This window comes from Salvelinus fontinalis, unplaced genomic scaffold, assembly GCF_029448725.1.
Source record: "Salvelinus fontinalis isolate EN_2023a unplaced genomic scaffold, ASM2944872v1 scaffold_0005, whole genome shotgun sequence".
Lineage (NCBI taxonomy): Eukaryota > Metazoa > Chordata > Actinopteri > Salmoniformes > Salmonidae > Salvelinus > Salvelinus fontinalis.
The window spans coordinates 229,163-247,792 of NW_026600214.1; the positions used below are offsets into that span (position 1 = coordinate 229,163).

General features: G+C 40.1%; 1 protein-coding gene across 1 annotated transcript in view; it reads left to right on the forward strand.

Moving 5' to 3' along the window:
• The first annotated feature begins 692 nt into the window (after positions 1–692).
• Positions 693–18,630, forward strand: part of LOC129841996 (NACHT, LRR and PYD domains-containing protein 3-like) — a 152,994-nt gene continuing 135,056 nt past the window's right edge. Inside the window, 17 exon segments of the mRNA XM_055910372.1 lie at positions 693–916; positions 1,169–1,335; positions 1,437–3,237; positions 3,632–3,805; positions 3,943–4,116; positions 6,052–6,225; positions 6,582–6,755; positions 7,515–7,561; positions 7,747–8,204; positions 8,206–8,303; positions 9,009–9,103; positions 15,174–15,211; positions 15,606–15,670; positions 15,803–16,017; positions 16,200–16,459; positions 16,614–16,742; positions 16,897–17,029. Of these exon segments, the coding sequence (XP_055766347.1) occupies positions 891–916; positions 1,169–1,335; positions 1,437–3,237; positions 3,632–3,805; positions 3,943–4,116; positions 6,052–6,225; positions 6,582–6,755; positions 7,515–7,561; positions 7,747–8,204; positions 8,206–8,303; positions 9,009–9,103; positions 15,174–15,211; positions 15,606–15,670; positions 15,803–16,017; positions 16,200–16,459; positions 16,614–16,742; positions 16,897–17,029 (4,228 nt within the window). The 5' untranslated portion in view covers positions 693–890.

The window sequence follows — 18,630 nt, forward strand, 5'->3', positions numbered from 1 at the left end:
CCATCCAGGTAGACTAGTTGTTGTTATGGAGTCAGGGGATCCAACCAGGTAGACTAGCTGTTGTTATGGAGTGAGGGGATACAACCAGGTAGACTAGCTGTTATTATGGAGTGAGGGGATCCAACCAGGTAGACTAGCTGTTGATATGGAGTCAGGGGATCCAACCAGGTAGACTAGCTGTTGTTATGGAGTCAGGGGATCCAACCAGGTAGACTAGCTGTTGTTATGGAGTCAGGGGATCCAACCAGGTAGACTAGCTGTTGTTATGGAGTCAGGGGATCCAACCAGGTAGACTAGCTGTTGTTATGGAGTCAGGGGATCCAACCAGGTAGACTAGCTGTTGTTATGGAGTCAGGGGATCCAACCAGGTAGACTAGCTGTTGTTATGGAGTCAGGGGATCCAACCAGGTAGACTAGCTGTTGTTATGGAGTCAGCTAGTGGGGATCCAAGTCAAATTAATGAATAACATATTGGATTGTGTATGTTTAATAACATATTGGACTGTTTATGTTTAATAACATATTGGACTGTTTATGTTTAATAACATATTGGACTGTGTATGTTTGAATAGAATATGAAGTCGCTGATTGTACTCTTTGACCAAAGATAGTAAATGTGTTGTCATTGTTTATGGTTCTTCAACAATGTTCAGAAATATTGACTGTTCTGTTTCTTCTTATTGTAGCTGAGTGAGCTATGACTTACATCTAAAATGAGTCTCTCTGGGGAGAGAGAGGAGGAGACCACTGCCTCTAAAACGATTCTCTCTGGGGAGAGAGAGGAGGGGACCACTGCCTCTAAAATGAGTCTCTCTGGGGAGAGAGAGTAGGGGACCACTGCCTCTAAAATTAGTCTCTCTGGGGAGAGAGAGGAGCCCACTGCCTCTAAAATGACTCAAGACACCAGTTCTAAGAGGTAAGAGATTAAATGTAAAATATACAGTTATCTTAAAGATATAAACTAAAGAGAAAAGTGTTCCCACATTACCTAAACTGTAGGTCTATATCATTCATTTAAAAGGCCAAAAATGAATTTACCAATTGCAGACTGTAGCTTTATAAAGCAACATCAGGATTTCTAGAAGTTCCACTATACATTTGTTAAAATGAAGTAGATGAGGTATTGATGTGATATTGATGAGGTGATTTGTCTCCCTGTTTTGTTCAGTGTCCAGAAGCCCAGAGCAGAGTTACCTACAACCAGCCTGCTATCAATGAAGAGTGATCAGCCACCTGCTTTCAGCCAGGAACCATTACCAGATGACAATAAGGAAGTGGAGAGTTTGGGCAGTGAGGATGCATTAAAGATCACACACAACCTTCTGGACAGAAGAAGTAAGACTGTGTTTCATTCAATATTACAAAGAACGGTACAAAGGACCTTATAAAACACACAAACAAACTTATGAGTCCCAACTCTCATTGTTTTCCTACAGGTCAAACTCTGCTGACAGTCCAACAAGACATTAAGGCTAAACTGAAACACAAGTATCAACACATATCTGAAGGAATTGGACACCATGGAAACAAAAGTCTGTTCAAGGACATCTACACAGAGCTCTACATCACAGAGGGTGGAAGTGGAGGGCTCAATAATGAACATGAGGTTAGACAGATAGAGATGGCATCCAAGAAACAAACCACACAAGAGACATCAATCAAATGCAATGACAGCTTCAAGCCTTTACCTGGACAAGACAAACCTATCAGAACTGTGCTGACAAAAGGAATCGCTGGCATTGGAAAAACAGTCTCTGTGCAGAAGGTCATCCTTGACTGGGCAGAGGGAAAAGCAAATCAGGACGTTCATTTCATGTTTCCTCTTCCTTTCCGTGAACTGAACCTGAAAAAGGACCAATACAGTCCGATGCAACTTCTTTCCCACTACTTCCCAGAGCTGAAAGAGATTGACAGCATTGAAGATGGTGAAACCAAAACTGTTTTCATTTTTGATGGTCTAGATGAGTCTCGACTTCCTCTAGACTTCAAAAACAATGAGAAGTGCTGTGATGTCACGAAGCCAACCTCAGTGGACGTGCTGCTGACAAACCTCATCGAGGGGAATCTGCTTCCCTCTGCTCTCCTCTGGATAACCTCACAGCCTGCAGCAGCCAATCAGATCCCTCCTGAGTGTGTTGACCAGGTGACAGAGGTACGAGGGTTCAATGATCCACAGAAGGAGGAGTACTTCAGGAAGAAAATCACAGATCAGAATATGGCCAATGAAATCATCAAACACATGAAGACATCAAGGAGCCTCCACATCATGTGCCACATGCCAGTCTTCTGTTGGATATCAGCCACTGTCCTTGAGATGATCCTGAAAGAGGCAGAGAAGGATGAAGTCCCCAAAACTCTGACCCAGATGTACTCACACTTCATACTCATCCAAATCATTGTGAAGAACAGGAAGTACAACAAAGCCACAGAGACAAACTCAAAGGAACTGTCTCAGTCAGACAAAGAGATGATCCTGAAACTGGCAAAGCTGGCTTTCCAACAACTGCAGAAGGGCAACCTGATCTTCTATGAGGAGGACCTGAGAGAGTGTGGCCTTGATGTCACAGAGGCATCAGAGTACTCAGCATTGTGTACAGAGATCTTTAAAGAAGAATCTGGGCTGTACCAAGAGAAGGTCTACAGCTTTGTGCATCTGAGCATTCAGGAGTTTCTAGCAGCAGTGCATGCTTTAGAATCATGTCTGGACAAGAAGGAAAATGTTTTCTCCCCCACTAGTGATGATGAAGAGAAGGAGTCAATCCAGTTGTCTGACTTACACAGGAGCGCAGTGGACCAGGCCTTGAAGAGTGAGAATGGACACCTGGACCTGTTCCTCCGCTTCCTTCTGGGTCTCTCACTGGCGTCCAATCAGAATCTGTTAAGAGGCCTTCTGACACAGACAGGAAGTACAACACAGAGCAATGAGGAAATAGTTGAGAGAACAGTCAGGTACCTTTCAGACAAGATCAAAAGGGAATCCTCACCAGAAAGGATCATCAACTTGTTCCACTGTCTGAATGAACTTGGTGCCAACTCTCTAGTTGAAGACATGCAGACCTCCATGCGATCAGGAACTCTTTCAGAAACAGAGCTAAAACCTAACCAATGTTCAGCCCTGGCCTACCTGTTACTGATGTCAGAGGAGGTGCTGGAGGAGTTTGACCTGAAGACATACAACACATCAGAGAAAGGTTATCAGAGGTTGCAGCCGGTTGTGAAAACCTGCAAGAGAGCACTGTAAGTTCTGTTATTGAGTTGATGTTTACAGTATCATTATAATGAAGGATTTGTATATCTAACAGATTATCTCCTCTCTCCAGACTGGATCACTGTAAGCTCACATATACATTCTGTGAGACTCTGGCCTCAGCTCTGCAGACACCAAACTCCCCCCTGAGAGAACTGGACCTCAGCTACAATGACCTGGAAGACAGAGGAGTGGAGCTGCTCTGTGTTGGACTAACCAGTCCACTCTGCAACATACAGACACTAGTGTGAGTTAAATATCTTGACTGAGTTAGTATGTACTTAACATTGTTTAATCATGTCCTTCTGTTATTGTCTTAATGCATCTCATTATTCTTAAAGCTTTGCATATTTGACAGTGTATCGACATATCCCCTCTCTCCAGACTGGATGGCTGTAAACTCACATATAAATCCTGTGAGACTCTGGCCTCAGCTCTGCAGACACCAAACTCCCCCCTGGGAGAACTGGACCTCAGCTACAATGACCTGGAAGACAGAGGAGTGGAGCTGCTCTGTGATGGACTAACCAGTCCACTCTGCAACATACAGACACTAGTGTGAGTTAAATATCTTGACTGAGTTAGTATGTATTTAACATTGGTTAATCATGTCCTTCTGTTATTGTCTTAATGCATCTCATTATTGTTAAAGCTTTGTATATTTAACAGTGTATCGACATATCCCCTCTCTCCAGACTGGATGGCTGTAAACTCACATATAAATCCTGTGAGACTGTGGCCTCAGCTCTGCAGACACCAAACTCCCCCCTGAGAGAACTGGACCTCAGCTACAATAACCTGGAAGACAGAGGAGTGGAGCTACTCTGTGTTGGACTAACCAGTCCACTCTGCAACATACAGACACTAGTGTGAGTTAACTTTCTTCAGTATGAGTTATTATGTGGATGTTTTAAACCTGTTGAGGATAGAGGGCGCTATTTTCACTTTGGGGAAAAATCGTGCCCAATTTAAACTGCCTCGTACTCTATTCTTGCTCGTACAATATGCATATTATTATTACTATTGGATAGAAAACACTCTCAAGTTTCTAAAACCGTTTGAATTATATCTGTGAGTAAAACAGAACTCATTTTGCAGCAAACTTCCTGTCAGAATGTGAAAAATCTGAAATCGAGGCTCTGTTCCAGGGCCTGCCTATCATTTTGCTTGAAATGTATGACTATACATGCACTTCATACGCCTTCCACTAGATGTCAATAGGCTGTGAGAGGTGAAATGGGGTTTCTAGGTATTTCTATGGTCAAAAGAGAGCGCTTTGAATGACATGACCCTCCGAATTCCTTTGTTCAGGAAGCGCATAAAGGTCACCAGTATTGGCTTCTGAAAAGCATTCGCTATAGACGCCTAATATCTCCGGCTTTGATTTTATTTGATAAATGTGATAATATCATCGTAAAGTATGTTTTTTCAATATAGTTTTATCCGATTATTGAAATTTTTTCGGGAGTTTAGGCGTGTTGCGTTCTTTGCGTTTGGTGACGAAGGAGAGCTTAGCGCCACTTGGCTAGTTTTGCTTGCTCATTCGAGAGGGAAAAATGCCTTTCTAAAACCAAACAACGATTGTTCTGGACAAAGGACCCATTGTACAACATTCTGATGGAAGATCATCAAAAGTAGGACCCATTTATGATGTTATTTCATATATCTGTTGAACATGTTTACTTTTAGTTTGCGCCCAGATTTTGGGCACTCTCTCGCCATAACGTAAGCTGCATGTTGTAATGAAGTTATTTTTAGAATTCTAACACGGCGATTGCATTAATAACTAGTGTATCTATCATTTCCTATACAACATGTATTTTTTAGTAAAGTTTATGAATAGTTATTTGGTCAGAATAGGTGAGTGTCAGAAATATATCCGGACATTCTGGGAAAAAGTTGCTAAGTTTTCACAATGTATAACCACGGATTTCAGCTCTAAATATGCACATTTTCGAACAAACCATATATGTATTGTGTAATATGATGTTATAGGACTGTCATCTGATGAAGTTTATGAAGGTTAGTGAAAAAATTTATATCTTTTGCTGGTTTATTCGCTATCGCTAATGTGCCTATTGCTATCGCTAACGTGCCTTGAATGAATGAATGCGGTTGTGTGGTAGGCTATTGTAGTAAGCTAATATAATGCTATATTGTGTTTTCGCTGTAAAACACTTAAAAAATCGGAAATATTTGCTGGATTCACAAGATGTTTGTCTTTAATTTGCTGTACACCATGTATTTTTCAGAAATGTTTTATGATGAGTATTTAGGTATTTCACGTTGGTCTCTATAATTACTCTGGCTGCTTCGGTGCTATTTTTGATGGTATCTGTGATGGTAGCTGCAATGTAAAACTGATTTATACCTCAAATATGCACATTTTTCGAACAAAAAATAGATGTATTGTATAACATGTTATAAGACTGTCATCTGATGAAGTTGTTTCTTGGTTAGTTTGGTTGGTTCTTGGTTAGTTTGCTTGGTTATGTGCAAGCTACCTGTGCTGTGAAAAATGTCTGTGCTTTTTTGGCATTTGGTGGTGAGCTAACATAAATATACGTGGTGTTTTCGCTGTAAAACATTAAAAAAATCGGACATGTTGACTGGATTCACAAGATGTGTATCTTTCATTTGCTGTATTGGATTTGTTAATGTGTGAAAGTTAAATATTTCTAAAAAATATCTTTTGAAATTCGCGCTCTGCCTTTTCAGTGGAATGTGGGAGGAGTTCCGCTAGCGGAACCCCGGGGCTTGACAGGTTTAAACATGTGTTAATCATGTGCTCTTCTGCCCTCTAGTCTGGGTCAGTGTGGTCTGACAGAGGGTTGCTGTTCAGATCTGGTCTCAGTCCTGAGTTCACCCAACTCACAACTGAAACACCTGGAGCTGAGAGACAATGAGCTGCAGGACTCAGGAGTTACACTGCTGTCTTCTGGACTGGAGGATCCAGACTGTAAACTACACACACTGGGGTAAGTACAGCTGTTTCAGTCAGGTCTGTACTGAGCTGAGTTACACTGCTGTCTGCTGGACTGGAGGATCCAGACTGTAAACTACACACACTGGGGTAAGTACAGCTGTTTCAGTCAGGTCGGTACTGAGCTGAGTTACACTGCTGTTTGCTGGACTGGAGGATCCCGACTGTAAACTACACTCACTGGGGTAAGTACATCTGTTTCAGTCAGGTCTGTACTGAGCTTAGTAAAACAAATAGTCTGAAAATCTGATGTTTTATCACAATGCTTGTGTCATGGACAAATGTATGGGTTTCCTACAAGATGATTGACACCAGTACACCAACCTAGACAGCTGTTGTGTCTCTCTGTAGGCTGTCTGGCTGTCTGGTCACAGAGGAGGGCTGTGCTGCTCTGTCTTCAGCTCTGAGGTCAAACCCCTCCCACCTGAAAGAGCTGGACCTGAGCTACAATCACCCAGGAGACTCTGCAGGGGGACTGCTTTCAGCTGCTCTGGTGGATCCCACATATAAACTGATGAAGCTGAAGTAAGTCAGAATAGATGTCCTAATAGTGTGAGCAGCGGTTGTGTCATATGTAGTGTAGTAGGGTCAGTAACATGAGGGCATGATGGGAGAATTAAGAGGAAGTTTACCCAGCAGGCTTAGCACTCCATCACAGTATACATCATCACCACATGAATACTCTTCTTCTGCATCTCTGATATCCTGTTTGAATTGTACTCTGTTCTGTATGCATTAGGTAGGATAGAATACCTGTATGTCTCTAGTAAGGAATTGTACTCCGTTCTGTATGGAGTAGGTAGTATAGAATACTTGTATGTCTCTAGTAATGAATTGTACTCCATTCTGTATGCAGTAGGTAGGATAGAATACCTGTATATCTCTAGTAATGAATTGTACTCCGTTCTGTATGCAGTAGGTAGTATAGAATACTAGTATGTCTCTAGTAATGAATTGTACTCCGTTCTGTATGCAGTAGGTAGGATAGAATACCTGTATGTCTCTAGTAATGAATTGTACTCTTTTCTCTATGCAGTAGGTAGGATAGAATACCTGTATGTCTCTAGTAATGAATTGTACTCTTTTCTCTATGCAGTAGGTAGGATAGAATACCTGTATGTCTCTAGTAATGAATTGTACTCCGTTCTGTATGCAGTAGGTAGGATAGAGTACCTGTATGTCTCTAGTAATGAACTTGGATAGTGCACCAGAACATAACAATATGGTTTAAATGTTGACTGCTTTATTAGGTCTTTGTCAGTCAATAACCTGTTTCTCCTACAGTGTGGATCATGGTGGAGAGTGCAGGCTGAAATCAGGGCCGAGGAAATGTAAGTCTCTTCAATCCTAATTAACTGCATATTCAGAACTATAACATAACATAGTAACATAGTAACTAACATAGTAACTAATCAATACTTAATTAACATAGTAACTAATCAATACTTGTGCTGTTTCTCCAAAACAATATTTTGTATGAAGACGTGGTTTGATTAAACTCTCCTTTTGTCTACAGATGCCTGTCATCTCACCCTGGACCCAAATACAGCACACCCAAACCTGATACTGTCTGAGGGGAACAGGAAGGTGACATTGGTGGAAGAGAATCAGCATTATGAAGACCATCCAGACAGATTTGACTGTAGTCCCGAAGTTCAATACCCTTCAATACCCTTTAAATGTCGTTACCAAGTTCTCTGCAGAGAAGGCTTATCTGGGTGTCATTATTACTGGGAGGTGGAGAGGGATGGTGACGAGGCTGTCATTGGTGTGGCGTCCAAAGGAATGAAGAGGAAGGAATGGTCCTGCTGGTTACTCTGCTCTAAAGATGGTTATGTCTTTAACCATGCTGGATGCAGCACATGCATCTCTGATCCTGGTTCTAACAGAGTTGGAGTGTATCTGGACTGGCCAGCTGGTATTTTGTCCTTCTATAGTGTGTCCTCCTCTGGTACACTGACAGAACACTGATTCAGAACACGCCAGATTCACTGAACCCCTCTATCCTGTGTTTGGGGTTTACTCCTCCTCCTCAGTGACCCTGTGTCAGATAGATGACCAACACATTCAGAGGTGAGTCATAGCAATGTTTTATCATTTGTTTTCCTCTGGAATCATTCCTACAGTTAGATTAGTAGTAGTAGTGTGTTTTAATGTGTTCTGTTGGACCTACAGACAGTTAGATTAGTAGTAGTAGTGGTGTGTTTTAATGTGTTCTGTTGGACCTACATACAGTTAGATTAGTAGTAGTAGTGTGTTTTAATGTGTTCTGTTGGACCTACAGACAGTTAGATTAGTAGTAGTAGTGGTGTGTTTTAATGTGTTCTGTTGGACCTACAGACAGTTAGATTAGTAGTAGTAGTGTGTTTTAATGTGTTCTGTTGGACCTACAGACAGTTAGATTAGTAGTAGTGGTGTGTTTTAATTTGTTCTGTTGGACCTACAGACAGTTAGATTAGTAGTTGTAGTGGTGTGTTTTAATATGTTCTGTTGGACCTACAGACAGTTAGATTAGTAGTAGTAGTGATGCGTTTTAATGTGTTCTTTTGGACCTACAGACAGTTAGACTGTGCCTAGTTAAATGTGACCTTCAGTATTGACTTTATGGAAGGTGAGATAGTGGGTTATGTCACATTTAGGCAATGCACCCTACATAGGGAGCTGTTCTGTCACCCTTTATACACCCTTTGCACTGCTTATGAAGACTGGTATGTTATTTAAATCCTTTATAAGTTGTATTTAGTTTATTCACAGTCTATCCTTCTGCTTTACCAACAGCAGAGACCATGGTGGAGAGAGTTGGATCAAGCCTGGACCTGAGGACACCAGAGACCATGGTGGAGAGAGTTGGATCAAGCCTGGACCTGAGAAATGTGAGCGTTATTTTATTTCATTGTTTTTAAATCAAAATAGTTTTAACCTGTCTAGGATCAGCGTGGCGCTAGCGGCACACCCCCCCCCCCCCACTGAAAAACCAGTGCCGCGAAATTCAAAAAAAATATTTTTTTAAAATATTTAACTTTCACACATTAACCTGTCTAGGATCAGCGTGGCGCTAGCGGCACACCCCCCCCCCCCCCCACTGAAAAACCAGTGCCGCGAAATTCAAAAAAAATATTTTTTTAAATATTTAACTTTCACACATTAAAGTCCAATACAGCTAATGAAAGACACAGATCTTATGAATCCAGTCAACATTTCCGATTTTTAAAATGTTTTACAGGGAAGACACAATATGTAAAGATGTACATCTATTACCTAAAAACACATTAGCATATTCCACCATCTTTTATTTGTCCACCAACACCAGTAGCCATCACCAATTCGGCTAAACTAAGATATTTATAGCCCCTAACCAACAAAAAAACTCATTAGATGACAGTCTGATAACATATTTATGGTATGGGATAGGTTTTGTTAGAAAAAAGTGCATATTTCAGGTATATGGCATAGTTTACAATTGCACCCACCATCACAAATGGACTAGAATAATTACAATGAGCAACGTGTTTACCTAACTACTAATCATCAAACATTTCGTAAAAATACACAGCATACACAAATCGAAAGACACAGATCCTGTGAATACAGACAATATTTCAGATTTTCTAAGTGTCTTACAGCGAAAACACAATAAATCGTTATATTAGCTTAGCACATAGCAATTAGCAGCCCAGCATTGATTCTAGCCAAAGTGAGCGATAAAAGTCAACATCGCCAAAAGATATTAATTTTTTCACTAACCTTCTCAGAATTCTTCCGATGACACTCCTGTAACATCACATTACAACATGCATATACAGTTTGATCGAAAATGTTTATATTTAGCCACCAAAATCATGGTTAGACAATGTGAAATGTAGACAAGCTGGTAAAGAAAATGTCCTTGCGCCACTTAGACAGTGATCTACTCTTATACATAAATACTCATAAACGTGACTAAAAAATATAGGGTGGACAGGGATTGATAGACAATTTAATTCTTAATACAATTGCGTTATTACATTTTTTAATTTATCCTTACTTTTCAATACAGTTTGCGCCAAGCGAAGCTACGTCAAAAAACATGGCGTCCTAAGCCACTAAAATGTTTCGACAGAAACACGATTTATCATAATAAAAATGTCCTACCTTGAGCTGTTCTTCCATCAGTATCTTGGGCAAAGGATCCTTTCTTGGGAGAAATCGTCTTTTGGTGGAAAGCTGTCCTCTTGCCATGTGGAAATGTCAACTGCGTTCGGGATGAACTGAAAAGCGTGCCCAACTTTTCACATCGTTGCAAAAATAAATGTCCCAAAATCGCACTAAACGGATATAAATTGCTATAAAACGCTTTAAATTAACTACCTTATGATGTTTTTAACTCCTATAACGAGTGAAAAGATGACCGGAGAAATATAACAGGCTAAACTAACGCTTGGAACAGGAGAGGGTCGGTGTCTTCCACGCGCGTTACGCAGCAAGAAAAGACTTGCTAGCTAAAGGTTTTTTTCATTTGTAGGGCCTGTGAACGAGCAATCGAGCCCGTTGGAATCGTCATCACGTAAAGGCATCCAGGGGAAGACGTAAGAAGTGTCCGTATAGTCATAGCAACGACAGTGCCCTTTTAACTGACTTCAGAAAAGTGGCCAACATTTCTCAAATCTGACTCCATGTCAGGGAAATTGCTGTAGAATGGGCTCTGTTCCACTTAGAGACCAAACTTCAACTCCTATAGAAACTATAGACTGTTTTCTATCCAATAATAATAATAATATGCATATTGTACGATCAAGGATTTTGTGGGAAGCCGTTTAAAAAATTAGCCACATTAGCATAAATAGTCTAAACAGCGCCCCCATCCCCAACAGGTTAAAGTCCAATACAGCTAATGAAAGACACAGATCTTGTGAATCCAGTCAACATTTCCGATTTTTAAAATGTTTTACAGGGAAGACACAATATGTAAAGATGTACATCTATTACCTAAAAACACATTAGCATAATCCACCATCTTTTATTTGTCCACCAACACCAGTAGCCATCACCAATTCGGCTAAACTAAGATATTTATAGCCCCTAACCAACAAAAAAACTCATTAGATGACAGTCTGATAACATATTTATGGTATGGGATAGGTTTTGTTAGAAAAAAGTGCATATTTCAGGTAGATGGCATAGGTTACAATTGCACCCACCGTCACAAATGGAATAGAAAAACTACTTAGAGCAATGTGTTTACCTACTTACTAATCATCAAACATTTCGTAAAAATACACAGCATACACGAATCGAAAGACACAGATCCTGTGAATACAGACAATATTTCAGATTTTCTAAGTGTCTTACAGCGAAAACACAATAAATCGTTATATTAGCATAGCACATACCACATAGCAGCCCAGCATTGATTCTAGCCAAAGTGAGCGATAAAAGTCAACATCGCCAAAAGATATTAATTTTTTCACTAACCTTCTCAGAATTCTTCCGATGACACTCCTGTAACATCACATTACAACATGCATATACAGTTTGATCGAAAATGTTTATATTTAGCCCCCAAAATCATGGTTAGACAATGTGAAATGTAGCTCAGTTGGTCAGAAAATGTCCTTGCGCCACTTAGACAGTGATCTACTCTTATACATAAATACTCATAAACGTGACTAAAAAATATAGGGTGGACAGGGATTGATAGACAATTTAATTCTTAACCTGTCTAGGATCAGCGTGGCGCTAGCGGCACACCCCCCCCCCCCCCCACTGAAAAACCAGTGCCGCGAAATTCAAAAAAAATATTTTTTTAAAATATTTAACTTTCACACATTAAAGTCCAATACAGCTAATGAAAGACACAGATCTTATGAATCCAGTCAACATTTCCGATTTTTAAAATGTTTTACAGGGAAGACACAATATGTAAAGATGTACATCTATTACCTAAAAACACATTAGCATAATCCACCATCTTTTATTTGTCCACCAACACCAGTAGCCATCACCAATTCGGCTAAACTAAGATATTTATAGCCCCTAACCAACAAAAAAACTCATTAGATGACAGTCTGATAACATATTTATGGTATGGGATAGGTTTTGTTAGAAAAAAGTGCATATTTCAGGTATATGGCATAGTTTACAATTGCACCCACCATCACAAATGGACTAGAATAATTACAATGAGCAACGTGTTTACCTAACTACTAATCATCAAACATTTCGTAAAAATACACAGCATACACGAATCGAAAGACACAGATCCTGTGAATACAGACAATATTTCAGATTTTCTAAGTGTCTTACAGCGAAAACACAATAAATCGTTATATTAGCATAGCACATAGCACATAGCAGCCCAGCATTGATTCTAGCCAAAGTGGGCGATAACGTCAACATCGCCAAAAATATATTAATTTTTTCACTAACCTTCTCAGAATTCTTCAGATGACACTCCTGTAACATCATATTACACAATCCATATAGAGTTTGATCGAAAATGTTTATATTTAGCCACCAAAATCATGGTTAGACAATGTGAAATGTAGCTCAGCTGGTCAGAAAATGTCCTTGCGCCACTTAGACAGTGATCTACTCTTATACATAAATACTCATAAACGTGACTAAAAAATATAGGGTGGACAGGGATTGATAGACAATTTAATTCTTAATACAATTGCGTTATTACATTTTTTAATTTATCCTTACTTTTCAATACAGTTTGCGCCAAGCGAAGCTACGTCAAAAAACATGGCGTCCTAAGCCACTAAAATGTTTCGACAGAAACACGATTTATCATAATAAAAATGTCCTACCTTGAGCTGTTCTTCCATCAGTATCTTGGGCAAAGGATCCTTTCTTGGGAGAAATCGTCTTTTGGTGGAAAGCTGTCCTCTTGCCATGTGGAAATGTCAACTACGTTCGGGATGAACTGAAAAGCGTTCCCAACTTTTCACATCGTTGCAAAAATAAATGTCCCAAAATCGCACTAAACGGATATAAATTGCTATAAAACGCTTTAAATTAACTACTTTGTGATGTTTGTAACTCCTATAACGAGTGAAAAGATGACCGGAGAAATATAACAGGCTAAACTAACGCTTGGAACAGGAGAGGGTCGGTGTCTTCCACGCGCGTTACGCAGCAAGAAAAGACTTGCTAGCTAAAGGTTTTTTTCATTTGTAGGGCCTGTGAACGAGCAATCGAGCCCGTTGGAATCGTCATCACGTAAAGGCATCCAGGGGAAGACGTAAGAAGTGTCCGTATAGTCATAGCAACGACAGTGCCCGTTTAAATGACTTCAGAAAAGTGGCCAACGTTTCTCAAATCTGACTCCATGTCAGGGAAATTGCTGTAGAATGGGCTCTGTTCCACTTAGAGACAAAATTTCAACTCCTATAGAAACTATAGACTGTTTTCTATCCAATAATAATAATAATATGCATATTGTACGATCAAGGATTTTGTGGGAAGCCGTTTAAAAAATTAGCCACATTAGCATAAATAGTCTAAACAGCGCCCCCATCCCCAACAGGTTAATACAATTGCGTTATTACATTTTTTAATTTATCCTTACTTTTCAATACAGTTTGCGCCAAGCGAAGCTACGTCAAAAAACATGGCGTCCTAAGCCACTAAAATGTTTCGACAGAAACACGATTTATCATAATAAAAATGTCCTACCTTGAGCTGTTCTTCCATCAGTATCTTGGGCAAAGGATCCTTTCTTGGGAGGAATCGTCTTTTGGTGGAAAGCTGTCCTCTTGCCATGTGGAAATGCCTACTGCGTTCGGGATGAACTGAAAAGCGTGCCCAACTATTCACATCGTTGCAAAAATAAATGTCCCAAAATCGCACTAAACGGATATAAATTGCTATAAAACGCTTTAAATTAACTACCTTATGATGTTTTTAACTCCCATAACGAGTAGAAACATGACCCGAGTAATATTACCCCCTTCACTAATGCTTGGAACAGGAGCGGGCCGGTGTCCTCTAGGCGCATGACGCAGCTCCAAAAGAATGACTAGCTTCAGGGTTTTTTCATTTGTAGGGCCTGTGAACGCGCAATCGACCCCATTGGAATCGTCATCACGTAAAGGCATCCAGGGGAAGACGTAAGAAGTGTCCGTATAGTCATAGCAATATCAGTGCCGTTTTAACTGACTTCAGAACAGTGGCCAACATTTCTGAAATCTGAATCCATGTCAGGGAAATTGCTGTAGAATGGGCTCTGTTCCACTTAGAGACAAAATTTCAACTCCTATAGAAACTATAGACTGTTTTCTATCCAATAATAATAATAATATGCATATTGTACGATCAAGGATTTTGTGGGAAGCCATTTCAAAAATTACCCAAATTAGCATAAATAGTCTAAACAGCGCCCCCATCCCCAAACAGGTTAAAGAATTCAATATAGTTGATTCCCAGGCAAGGAACACAATCACAATCTTTTTGGTCAAAACAAACTTAAATGTAGAGTCAGTGATATGACGTAGAAGCACAAAGTAAGCAGCGTAGTGGGTCAATTTCTACAACAACTAAGACAGAGGCTAAACTTCTCTGCCGTTTTGGTTACGTGACTAATACTCTGTAAGAGAGTCAAGAGAACCCTTGCACATGGGCAGATACTGTGTGTGACTGTGTGAGAGAGAAGTCAGGCATCTTGCTCATCACAATATCTGTGGTGCTGCTCGTACATCATCATTTAGCTGACTCTACCTACAAGCTCTCATCCTAGGATCTACCAGAAATCAGGCCCCCAACATCTACAAAACATGGACCAGAACGATGTTGTTTCCTGCTTCCACAAACATTAATTAATATAACACTAATGTCAGATTATGGTATATTCAGAAACTGTTGCTCATTTATATTCATTTTTATTGGAAGTCTATTTAATAATTATTAATTCGTTATTCCATGAGATTGTCCATTTTAAATAACAACTACTTTTGACTTCAGGGATTCCTCAGAGCTGTAAGACTTGTGACCATGTTGAGGTAAGTCATAATGTCAATTCTTTATTTTACATACCTGCAGGAGTCAGGCACAGTCTCAAAGCCAGGTGTGAAATGACCAACCATTCATACTGGGATATAGACATTCCTGTGTTCTGCTTGTAGGCATGCAGGATTTTAGCTGTTGTCATATTTTGTCATTAGACAGTTTAACTGATAAATCACCAGCATTCCATGTAACATTGAATAAATATATTTGATGAGTTACTTTGGTTAATGGGCCAGTTTCCCAGACACAGATTAAGTCTTGTCCTGGACCTAAAATAACTTTCTATATAAACTTCCATTGAGCATGCTTTTTAGTCCAGCACTAGACTCAATCGGTGTCCAGGAAACAGGCCAAATATGTATTACTGACATGCTTGTCGTTTTTCAGGACTCCACCCACTGGCTTCAGATTGAACCCTTGACTTCCACTGTCCAGGGAGTGACAATGTTCAGGTAAAATAACTACTTTTAACATTTCATTCCACCTGCTAGTGTATTTCCCGATCACCTTTGGGAGTAGTCTTCTAATCCAACCTCTCCATTTGACCATTGACCCTCTCTACCATATCTTGTTGTTGCCCTCAGGCACAGGACACCCAAAGGGAGTTATGAGTGCACAGTGTCTGGGATCCGCTGGCTGTGTGAGAGAGATGTCATTCTGAAGTATCACTTCAGGAACTGGGAACCGTACAGTCACCTTCTGAAAGTCATGCAGTACACACAAGGTGGTCCATTGCTGGACATCACTATGGAGTTAGGTGAACTGGAGGAAGTTCATCTGCCACACTGTGTCTGTTTAGGTAAAACCATATAGAAATAGTATTCAGAAAGACATTTCCATGTAACTGAGTTTCACTTCCTGAATTAATTAACTATTCTGGGAGTTTGAGTTTACTGTGATCTGATACTGCATATTCTTTGTGTTTTAGTTGGATGAATAATGCAATATTTGTCTTTCTCTCCTTTGTATTGTGTTGTTCAGGGACCAACCCTTTCCTGAGGAATGAGATGAAGATTCTTCATGTAGAGGAACATGGAGTGTCTTTAGAGGAAGTGCATGAGGTCACCAGATTCCATGCTAAGATTCTACATCCAAAGTTCTCAGCTATCTCTGTTATACTGAGCTATATCCTTTCTTGGAACGTAGATGTTCACTGTGAGCTGATGCTCTATCTGACAGTGATGAAGGAAACACTAATTCCACGCCTATACCTGTTCCCCAGTAACCCCGGCCAAATACAGGTGAGGGACCATTATTATAGAGATGAGCTTAACTAAACAGTGGTGCAGTTGTTGACACTCATTAAATTAAGAGAAGTGTGTTGCTAGTTTTCTGAATAATGTTTGAACAAGACTATACATTGACTGGCTGGGTATTTCATGCCTCATTTCGCAGGCTGTGGAACAACAGGAATCCAAGTTTCAAGGGTCTAAAAGGTTTCCCAACACAAGACCAGAGCAGTCCTTCAAACTGAATAGTTCCTTCAGACTGAACATTCCCTGTTCTACCTCCATCAATCCACCGGTACAGTTTCAGTAGACTAAGAACATGAATCTGACATTTCAGTCACAGTTCTATGCATTGATCTCTCTCGCTCGCTCTCAATTCAATTCAAATGGCTTTATTGGCATGGGAAACATGTTTACATTGCTGAAGCAGTCTCTCCATCTCCCTTCAGAGGATTCATCTTATACATAGAGACACCACACCAAGCTTTTTCAAGGCAGTTGTGAAAATGACAGGGAATGACATTGAGATGGAGTTATTCAGTGATGATGAGAGGACAGTTTGGACAGAAATAGTATCACGAGGTAGGAGCATATGTCAATCATAACTTTGTACTTTTGTACCAGATGCTATTTAGAGTGATATAACCTCATGTTGTTTATCTTTCAGATGAATACTACCAGAACCAAGGTAAGACCCAGATGCAGACTGTCCAAGTAACAGTGTTTATTGTAACAGGGACAGGCAAAGACAGGTCAAGGCAGGCAGGGGTCAGTAAACCAGAGGTTCTTAACATAAAGACTTAAAACTCAGGATTCTATAAAAGCCTACCATAAGGAGGATATGTCTTTACTTTTAGCTTCCTGTGCCAACCGGGAAGTGCCATAATTGGTGTCAAATGTGCTGTTTAGAAGGGTTAAAAAAGTAAAATCTTTCCAAAACTTCATATGTGTGATTAGGCAACCCTCATGAACTCTAAATCAGTCATTCATCCCTTGAGATTTCCAAGAAAAACTCACACACCCACACAGAAAGGATGGAGTGACACACTGTGGGGCTTAGAGACAGACAGTGCCTGCAATTGTTACTTTTGTTCGAACTATTAAAGAACCGTTAGACTTAGAGCTCTGAAACTTTAGAAACCTGTTATAGAGCTCAGGTCGATAGTGTACGGTGAGTTATGTTGCTCTAGAAGGTTCTCAGACCGAGAAACAGCCTTGTACATTTGCAATAACTTCAATTAATTTGGACCATTACGAAAATGACGACATTTATAAAAGTCCCAGAGTTGCAAGACTAGGTGCATTGCCCATAGAGACGGACCCCAACGTTTTTGTCCGATAGCTCATTCAAGGACCCCATAGGAAGGCATGGAAAAAATTGGTGCTGAAAATCCACCTAAGGTCTTGCTTGGGCACCAAATAACCTATCGAGCCGAAACTTGGGATTCGAGGTCGCCTCACATAGGCCTACACATAATGTCAGAACTGGACCCGCAGCTAGAACGTAACAATGTGTTATATGTTTTTATTATGGTTTAAATAGAAGGCCCTGTGAATTTTGGGCCTGCTCTGAAATATGTGATAATTGGTTTCTAAATGAGTTGGAAAAAGTGGGTGTGGTGTCAGTTTGTATCAGTTTGTTGGCTGAAAATATCTAATTGACTGATGGACACTGACTTGCTAGTTGACTTTTGTACATTTTACAATATGTTTAAACAGTGAGGTACCATCACTAAAATTACATTCTGAAATCAACAACAACGAGCGATGGAGAGGAACCAGAATCACTGCCCGGCCATCCCGAGTTCATTGCCCAGTCAATTTCGCATTGCTGCAGGAGTTTTATGCATGTCAAATTCGTGATGGTATATGCCCATTGAAACATATTGCAAATGCACAGTACATTTGCAATATGATTCAACAGTGAAAAAACATCACCAAATGGACATGATGAAATCAATACAACGAGTGATGGAGAGGAACCACTATCACTGCCCGGCCATCCCGAGTTCTTCAGGCCAGTCAATTTAGCATTTCTGCAGGAGTTTTGAGCATATCAAATTCGTGATGGTAAATGCCCATTGAAACATATTGCAAATGCACAGTACATTTGCAATATGATTCAACAGTGAAAAAACATCACCAAATGGACATGTTGAAATCAACACAACGAGCGATGGAGA